The sequence below is a fragment of the Zea mays genome, chromosome 10 (assembly GCF_902167145.1).
Source record: "Zea mays cultivar B73 chromosome 10, Zm-B73-REFERENCE-NAM-5.0, whole genome shotgun sequence".
Lineage (NCBI taxonomy): Eukaryota > Viridiplantae > Streptophyta > Magnoliopsida > Poales > Poaceae > Zea > Zea mays.
In genome coordinates, this window is record NC_050105.1 from 140,397,991 (window position 1) to 140,407,771 (window position 9,781).

The window sequence follows — 9,781 nt, forward strand, 5'->3', positions numbered from 1 at the left end:
CCGGACACTGTCCGGTGGCACACCGGACAGTCCGGTGTGCCAGACCAGGGTGCCTTTCGGGTTGCTTTTTGCTCTCTTGTTTGAACCCTTTTCTTGGTCTTTTTATTGGCTTATTGTGAACCTTTGGCACCTGTAGATCTTATAGACTAGAGCAAACTAGTTAGTCCAATTATTTGTGTTAGACAATTCAACCACCAAAATCAATTAGGAAATAGGTGTAAGCCTAATTCCCTTTCAGAGACCTTTGACAAATTTGCTTAAAAAGGGAGAATTTCATTGGAACAAGGAAGCTACTACAACTTTTCATGCACTGAAGACAGCCATGAGCACTACTCCGGTGTTGGCATTACCAGATTTCAGTCTACCATTTGTTGTGGAAACTGATGCATGTGATGAGGAATTAGGAGCAGTTTTGATGCAACAAGGGAGGCCCATAGCATTTCTGAGTAAAGCTCTAGGGATAAAGAACAAACAGCTATCTATCTATGAGAAGGAATTTCTTGCTCTCATAATGGCTGTGGACAAATGGAGACCATATTTGCAAAGAACTGAGTTCGAGATTAGGACTGATCACAAGGCTCTCAGTTTTTTGGGGGATCAAGAGTTACATTCTGAGTTGCAGAGGAAAGCAATGACCAAGTTGATGGGTCTGCAATTTAGAGTGGTCTATAAGCAGGGCAAGGACAACGTAGTGGCTGATGCGTTGTCTAGAATGGCTCATGTGATGGCCATGACTTCGGTTGGTGAAGTACAACCGATGTGGATTCAAGAAGTGTTGAACTCGTACACTACAGACAACGAGGCACAAGAATGGTTAGCCAAGTTAAGCATTCAAAGTCCAGACGAAATGGGATATCGGTTGCAGCGGGGATTGATTAGGAAGGGCAATCTGATATGGGTGGGCAACAATACAACGCTTAGAACGAAGATAGTGGCAGCTATGCATGATAGTGTGTTGGGGGGTCACTCAGGCATACATGCTACTTATCATCGACTGAAGAAATTGTTCATTTGGAAAGGTATGAAGATGGATGTGCAGTCTTACATTTAGCAGTGCATCATCTGTCAGAAAGCTAAATGTGAAAGACTTCATCCAACCGGTTTATTACAGCCTCTACCAGTACCTCAGGGTGCCTGGCAAGATCTTACTATGGACTTCATCGAGAAACTACCCAAGTCAAAAGGTTATGACACAATCATGGTGGTGGTTGATCGTTTCTCGAAGTATGCACACTTTATGCCTTTGAAACATCCTTTCTCGGCTCCATCTGTTGCTCAAATATTTTTGGATCAGGTGGTGAAACTGCATGGCCTTCCCAAGTCTATTGTGAGTGACAGGGACAAAATCTTCACTAGTTCTTTTTGGACTCAACTCTTCAAGTTGATGGGTACTCAACTCAATCTGAGTACAACTTATCACCCACAGACGGATGGGCAAAGTGAAAGAGTAAATCAGTGCGTGGAAATGTATTTGCGATGTGCTGTTCACACTCAACCTCACAGGTGGAAAGCTTGGTTATCACTTGCGGAGTTTTGGTACAACACATCATATCATTCAGTTTTGGGCTATTATCCTTTCAAGGTTCTTTATGGATATGATCCACCATTTGCTGTTGCACCGATGGTTCCAGTTGGGACTGATGAGGATGTATCAGCTCTATTAGCTGATAGAGCAAGGTTTACTGAGTTGTTGAAGGGAAAGTTGGCTGAGGCTCGTAACCGCATGAAATTGTATGCTGACAAGCTTTGGACTGAACGACAGTTTCAAGTTGGGGAAATGGTTCTACTGAAGCTACAACCGTATGCTCAGCATTCTGTGGTAAACAGATCATGTCCCAAGTTGGCTTTCAAGTTTTATGGTCCTTATAAGGTGCTTGAACAAATTGGGGAAGTGGCTTATAGATTGGAACTGCCAGCCGAAGCGCAAGTGCACCCTGTGTTTCACATTTCTCAGCTCAAAGCTTTCACTCCCAACAATGTGCCTGTCTTCTCCACCTTGCCCAGAGATGAGGATTTGAGTAAACAAGGTGTGGTTCCTTTGGAGATTTTAGACCGCAGATTGGTCAAAAAGGGAAACAAGACAGTGTCTCAAGTGCTTATTCGATTGAGCAACATTCCTCAGGAATCGACCACATGGGAGGATTACTATGTGCTCCGTCAGAAGTTTTCGGATGCAGGTGCTTGGGACAAGCAGGTTCTGTGGAGGGGGCAAATGTGACGACCACGGAGATATAGAGAGTTGTATTGTATTCTTCATCTGTGTTGGGCTTTTGTTAGCTAAGTCATTAGCAGTAATCTCGTGTATTTGGGCCTAGGTTTAGTCAGTCCAACGTTTTGGTATAAAGAGTCTGTAATAGAGAGGATTTGAACAGAAAATATAGAAAGAGAAAACAGTTGAAACCTCCATACCTGAGTATTGACGGGTCGGTGGATGTGGCTCACGCCTCGGCGACTTCAGCCGGCGGCCAGGGGCGTTAGACGGCGGCACTGTACGTGGTCCGCAGCTGAGCAATTGGCAGATGTAGTGATAAGCTGATCCGTCGTCTCCCGTCTTCCCGACCCGGGTCCCGCCTCGCCCGTCGCCGCCAGATCCGACGCGCTGGATCGCCAGCGGCCTGCTGCTGTCGATCCGACGTGCGGCAGTCTGCTCTTCCTGCCGTTTCCCTGCGCTTGGGGTCCATAATAGCACGCATCTGGCCGGCTCAAGAGCATAGTGGATCTGACCGGAGGAGGCCGCTGCTGCTGCTTCTCCCTCACCGATGGCGAGGGTTCGGGACAGGACGGAGGACTTCAAAGAGGCTGTCCGAGTCGCCGCACTCTCCCATGGATACACGGAGGTGTGTTGCGTCCTCAGCTTCACCACCCGCACCCCCTCGCCAGCGTAGTGATGAAGCCTCACCAGCGGCTCTCAATTATTCACGCTCATTGGCTCATTGTGTTGGTCTGTGTATGCTATTTAGGCCCAATTGGCCGCGCTCATGTCTTCTTTCATCATCCGGAAGCCGTCGCCCAAGTCACCGTTCACTAATGCCGCAATCAAGACGGTAGGAGTCTATGGCGATTGACGATTGTGTTCCTGCTTTGCGTGTGCTGACTGCTGAGACAGGTTGCCAGTGTAATTGTTTGATGGATTTTGTTGATTTATAGCTTCAGAGCATCAGGGAACTCGAGAGGTTCATAGTGAAGCATAGGAGGGATTATGTGGATCTGCATCGCTCTACCGAGCAAGAGAGGGATAACATTGAGCATGAAGTAAGTTGCATATTGTATGTTATTGATTGTTTTGATTTGTTATCACTTTTCCTGTGATGATGTATGCATGCATGAAATTTTAAGTACGTGTGTAAGTGTGTTAATCGGCAACCCATATGCTTGATGTTCATAAAAAATGTCTATTGGGTTGCTTGTCTGCTTGGCATTGCATTGCATTACAGTTCTCTAGCATTGTAATGTGCTTGAAGCCTTCAATGTTTGAAAACTTCAGTAGAAACTTTTGTTCCTGAAGCTTAGCAGCACAAAAGGTACCTACTTGTTGTACCATGTCATGTCCTTTTTTGTAAAATATATAGTTGGCTGTCAAGTTTTTTTTTTAACAATTATACAAATCTTGCCTTTCTTGGATTACGATTATCAAGGACTGTAGCCTTAAAAAATGTTCAAGAGCATATTATATATATGTGTGCACAGTCATGTATCCTGCTCGATGCTCACACATTCAGTTAATGTTGGTTGTGCTTATCCCTATTCATACTAATAATCTATGTTTGGATATATCGATGGGGTGTTCCTCTTGTATATACTATTGAGTTGACAATCTACATTCATACTGGCACACCGCAGATTGATTCACATAATCTGCTTTCTATTCTCAATTTAGTACTTATTTGTAACAATTGAATGCATATTAGGTTGGTGTTTTTGTAAAAGCATGCAAGGAACAGATTGATATCTTAAAGAACAGGATCCACAAAGAAGAGAAGAATGGAAGTGGAAAGACATGGCTTGGCACTAGGGATGAGAGTTCACGGGTGGACTTGATAGCTCATCAGCATGGTGTGGTATGGTTATTCTCCCTGCCATTGCTGTAAGTTTAAGATTTTCTGCTTGATTAATTTATTGTTCCAGGGAGCACATGATAATTAAATAGTTCGCAGTAGAACTGACCCGATTTTGTTCCATTTAGAGGATGAGGCAAAGTAATTCCTTAGAGCAACTCCAAAAGTTTCTTTATATTCTTCCATAATGATAGGAGTATATATTTTGGTGAAAAACTTCCCCTCCAACAGCTACTTCAACTGGAACTCAAAAAATTGCAATCCTTATTTTTTATTTCTTGCTCTCCAAAGATAGAGAGTAAAGGTACCTTTCCAGACTCCAGAGTGCTGAACAAGACATAGAGAAGTTGTTTAGAGGGTGGAGATATATAGAGTGATTTTTATTGGAATGACTCTCTAAATAAAAAATAAGAGAGTAAGTTTAAGAAAGACTGTTGAAGATGCTCTTACGTTACCTGTTACGATGCTACATGTATTATGAGCAAAGATCTCCTTTTATTAGAGCCAATTGAACAGGTGGTCCTGTTGAGGATTGATGTTTTCAACATTTTCTTTCCAAGTTTTTAAGTAAGTTGGGTGTATATTTCACTAGCTGGTAGTAGGATATCAGAACCCAATTGCTTGATTTCATTTGGTAAGATGAAAAATATGCTGTGTGATTTTTAGAGGACAGAATAGATTACCCAGTCGAAACAAGTGAACTTGAATAATATCTACTTTCATTTTTTTCGGGGCTTCATCAGGTAACAGCATTTACAGGCAAACGCTTACCTCCATTTGTCTTTATTGTTTTGTTTTTCTCTATATCCAAATCTTAGTGGCAGTCAGTCATCAGTTCTAAAGTCTGAACTACGTTGTTTTGCAGTAGTTTTAGGGGTTTCCTTGTGCCCAGCTCCAGTAAGCTGTTTGTTTTGTGCCAACTTTATTAGGTTCTAATTTTGAGTGAGCGTCTACACTCGGTAACTGCACAATTTGATCATCTTCGGTCCATTCGTTTTCAAGATGCTATTAACAGAGCAATGCCAAGGAAGAAGATTCAGAAGAGACCAGAAATCAAACCTGCTGAACCATCCAAGTCCAATCTTGTTCTAAAATCTGATGTATCAAAGGTTGTAGACCATGAAGTATCTACAACACCTATGAGAGTTCAAGAACAGCTATTGGACGATGAAACAAAAGCCCTCCAGGTAGTGTGTGGATGTTATATGAATTATTCTTTAGTGAAAAACTTGGCTATTTTACTTAATTACCATGCATCATGTGTATCCTGGAACTCTTCTCAGGTGGAGTTGACAAGTCTTCTTGATGCTGTCCAAGAAACAGAGACAAAGATGATAGAAATGTCAGCACTTAATCATCTTATGTCAACACATGTTCTACAACAAGCGCAACAAATTCAGTATTTATATGATCAGGTATAAGATTCGTTTAGTCCTATTTGTTCAGTTTATATGTTACTTATGTTTTCCTATTTGAACATAAACATATAGAATGTCAGAATCTATCAAGGGAAGTATGATGGTCACATGAAGTTTATGTCCATGAAAGAGCTTTGTAACACCATATAGAATTAAATCATTGTTCCATCCACCGGAATACTTTATTGTTAAGGATCTGTCGAGTTTGTGTTCCCTTGTTTACTGTATCATCCCTAGGTTTAATAGCTGGCACATACTTAATGACTGGTGAACTGTTTACTGATAATCTTGTGGCATAGGCAATGTTCTAGTCCTTGTTGAGGCAAATTCGGGTTCCTATTTTGTTAATATAAAAGCTGCCTTGTTTCTCCTAGGTTGACATACCTTGGTATGTGCGGGCGGTACTGGTGCATGCCCCTTAACTGGGAGCATCTCCAATAGATCTTAAATAACAATTGATAAATCAATGAATTTTCCAAGTCGCTAGCATATTTATTCGCCTTCTTCAACCATTTCCAATATCTCACTCCTAAAAGCTATAAGTCAGTTTTGCATCAGGAATCCTCTTTCTTTCTTTCTCTTTTGTACATTTGCATTGGGAACTCTGTCCTTTCTCCTTATTCTTCTCTCATATCCTTCAACCTCCGGATTGGCCGATTGGATAAGCTCACATATATTTCCACGCTTGGATCAATGTCCCTAAGTGTGTAAAGATTGGGAGTTGAGATAAGGATTTGATGGAGAGATTTTTTTCGTATTGCTAAAAAATTCAAGAATGGGAGTGGGTTTGGAAACTTTTGGGCACGCCCTGAAAGAACACATAATTTGGATATGCACTAAATGGTACCTGATTCTTATCTGTACGTCCTCATAGAACATCTTTTGTGCAGGCTGTTGAAGCTACGAATAATGTGGAGCGTGGGAACAAGGAGCTATCCCAGGCAATCCAGCGCAACAGCAGCAGTAGAACCTTTCTCCTACTCTTCTTCTTTGTTCTTACTTTCTCGATTCTTTTTCTTGACTGGTACAACAACTGAATTAGTCTATAAAGACGTCGTATTGTTTTGCTCATGCGAAATGATCAAATTATGAAAGCTGTCTATTTAAAGTGCTGATCTTTTACGTACTATGTTACTTCCCAAGCATACTGTCCTATGTGTTGTTCATCTCAATGCGCCGGGATTTGTCATTTTATCTGAAACTTGTTGAGCAATTGGCGATCTGAAGAAACAATGCTGGGTGTATAGTGTACTACTGATATTCTGGTATTGTTCCTCTCAAGAAACAATATGTTCAGTACGTGTCGAGGTGCTGCAATTTCTATTTGTTTCTGTCGATTTGTGCAGCACTTGTTACCAGGGGGCAACGTCGCAATTTTCCCACTGGTTAATGGTCGGCACAACACTGTTACCTTAGCTCATATGCCCAAACTCAATCACTTTGTGGGGTTTTGTATTTTCTGTGATAGATCAGTTGTGGCTGCAGATGAAGTGCACTAGTGCAAAATGTGGACATCCCTTTCAGCTATCAATATGTTATCAGCACACATTGACTGGTTGGTGATCATTAATTAAAGAAAGTTTAACATCGGTGACAATTTATATATGATCTGAAATATCAATCCTATCTACGATACATGAACTATCAGTTGATACTGTGCCTGATGCAGTGATGTTTGGTTGATCAAGATCAATATTCTGACTGAAAGCAATCGTTTTCCATTAAGCCACTAATTTCCCCAAAATTTAATAAGGATGCAAAAGGGGTAATTATATATCAGTAAATTAACAGTAAAAATGTAAACCCACTTCTTTCATTAAGCACTTCATGACTAGTAGCTATAAAGTAGCAATAGGGAAGAACAATAATATATAGGCATATAGCTGGGAGGAACATTAAACCAATGATCCAGTAACCATCATTCAGGGCAATATGAGTAAGCACATCAGTTCCTTGGATACAGAGCCTTTCTTCAGAGCAAGATCATTTAGTTAGGTTCGTCATTCAGAGCAAAGATCTAGTTAGTTCTCTGAATACAGTTAGTTCTATTTCTGTAGCGTGATTTTCTATCATCCAGTCAGCACTATTTTTTAGATAATGAAATAAATATCCGGGTTCATTACGTAAGTAGAGAAATCAAGCCACCTTATAACAAAGTAACACACTGCAACGAAAAGAACGAGTTCATGAAATAAAAACGACTTAAGGCTAGTTTGGAAACTTAAATTCCATTCGGGATTAAAGAGGAAATTAGTCTATTTTCACCTTAGACTTTGTTCGTTTCATCTTTAATCCATGGGGATTGAGGGGGATTGGAGTGGATTGAGGGGGATTTTGACTTGTAGGGGATTCAATCCCTCTCAATTCTCATGTGTTTGATAAAAACGAACAGGGCCTTATAGTAATAGCTCAATTCTCAAATTAAAATGTTATTCTATGGATGCGAAGAAATAAGTACATAGTTAACACTAATTCTTCTAGTACTGATAAATAGCGGTCGTGGCGTCCGCATCACTATGATGCAGTGGGCTGGAACTTAGCAGACACTATTTGAGCTACCGAGCTACTATAGCGGTACATAATTTTTTTTAGCAGCCAATACAACGTGATATGGCATGTAGCAAATCTTTTTTAAAGGCTGCAATACCGCTTCGGTTTAAAGCCAACTGTTTGGACCGCTGTGCTATGTAGCGATACGTGTATTAATCTTAGCCCACTTTGACTCCCACCTAAGACAGCATATGTGTGTCGTTTAATTCACATATTTGTAACATAATGGGTAATTGATAACAACGTTAAACTATGTTTGTTTAAGTCTAACCGAAATTAGATACCACACTAGGAATTGGATACCAGTCTATTTAAACTTATTACCGTAACTACTCAAATGTGAATCATTACCGTTGCAATTTATGTTAAATTTTATGAACCAAACAACACCATAGTTCAAGTGGGCATGGGATGGGACTGATGTGTTACGCTTTTGAACTAATTTGTTTCTTTGTAAACTCTGATGTAACGATTACTTATATGTAATGTGTGAAACACCATGTTTGGTTTTTTAAGCATGTGCGACTTTAATACATCATGGTTAGTTTACGAGTATGGATATAACATTAATTTAGATTGTTAAGTTTAACAAACAGACTGGCACAGCATGGTTAGATGGGGAAACGTTAAGAAAACTGAATAGTTTTCAAGTAGGAGCAAATAAATAAAAAAATTAAAAAGAAACACTTTAAAATCAGCTCCCGGCGAGGATCGAACTCGCGACCTTTCGCTTACGAAGCGAACGCACTACCACTATGCTACGGAAGCAGATGCTAACGTGGTTAAGATTAATAGTTTTATTCTTAATATAAACATATCGGCAGGATTAGTGTGTACACCGCGGGCCTTCCACTGTGGCGTCCCCGCCGACGCCGCCCTCCTTGCCTACGACCCCGTCCACGTCCTTGCCGCGCCACCAGGTAACAACATCTGTTACAGCACTGAGACAGTGGAGGAGGATGCAGGACAGCAGGAGTAGGAAGGAGAAACAGGAATTGTATTCATTCTGATGATGCCCCCCCCCCCCCCCCCCCCCTCTGGAGCAGGTTCCCACATAGTTATTTTCCGCACGGCACACATAGTTATTTACAGACCGGCGTGCACACGACTACCCAGCACTCACCCACATGGCAGTTGGCACGAAGAACCCTTCCACTAGGCACCCGGCGCTGTGGTGCGAGTGGCAACTGACCACGGGGCTGTTGGTCATCTTGTGAAGCACCTGTCGAAGCTGATGAAGTAACACAACACTGCCGCCGCCTCGCTGCCTTCCCCTTCGGTGCTCACTCCCCCTTTCTCTGCGTCGCTGATGTGGATGCCCAATGACTCTCCAGGTGGCCAGCCGCAAGAGGATGACGACCTGTTGTGTGTGGAGGTTGGCCACCTGCTTGGTGACCTCGGAGAGGGCCTTCGTCATGGCGTTGATGACGGATGGTGGCACTCCCTATGGCACTGGCAGTGTCCAATTGTCCATGGTGATGAAGTCTTGCCATTAATTGCAGCAGTAGCGTCACCTGATACTAGATTTGTAGGGTCCTTGATCCTATCGCGGTTGCGAAGTGCGTAATAATGTAAGATTAGAGATCAAAATTTATGGTTTTGGAAAGGTCATGGTGGCGTGGGTGCAAAGCGGGAGCGGCGACACAGGGGTGGATCTAGAAAGTGGAGAATGAGTGTTAAATTTTTTGAAAGAGTAAAAAACTGAAGGCCTAAAGTTTACCCCTCTTAACTTGTGCAATACCACATAGGATCACATAG

The 9,781-nt window shown here is 41.8% G+C and overlaps 1 protein-coding gene and 1 non-coding gene across 3 annotated transcripts; one reads left to right on the forward strand and one right to left on the reverse strand.

Moving 5' to 3' along the window:
• Positions 1 to 2,375: 2,375 nt before the first annotated feature.
• LOC100193453 (uncharacterized) lies at positions 2,376 to 6,671 on the forward strand. Of its 2 annotated transcripts, none has more exons than XM_035962897.1 (7): positions 2,376 to 2,837; positions 2,961 to 3,044; positions 3,154 to 3,252; positions 3,909 to 4,058; positions 4,985 to 5,242; positions 5,339 to 5,470; positions 6,364 to 6,602. In XM_035962897.1, exons 1-7 carry the CDS (start codon positions 2,760 to 2,762, stop codon positions 6,508 to 6,510), a joined length of 948 nt encoding a protein of 315 aa, XP_035818790.1. In that variant the 5' UTR covers positions 2,376 to 2,759; the 3' UTR covers positions 6,511 to 6,602. The 2 variants fall into 2 exon arrangements, with proteins under 2 accessions (XP_035818790.1, NP_001132043.1); NM_001138571.1 differs by having other exon boundaries at positions 2,394 to 2,837; positions 3,148 to 3,252; positions 6,364 to 6,671.
• Positions 6,672 to 8,719: 2,048 nt separating this feature from the next.
• Positions 8,720 to 8,791, reverse strand: TRNAT-CGU (transfer RNA threonine (anticodon CGU)). Its single transcript has one exon. It is a non-coding gene; the product is annotated as a tRNA-Thr (tRNA).
• Between the last annotated feature and the right edge of the window lie 990 nt (positions 8,792 to 9,781).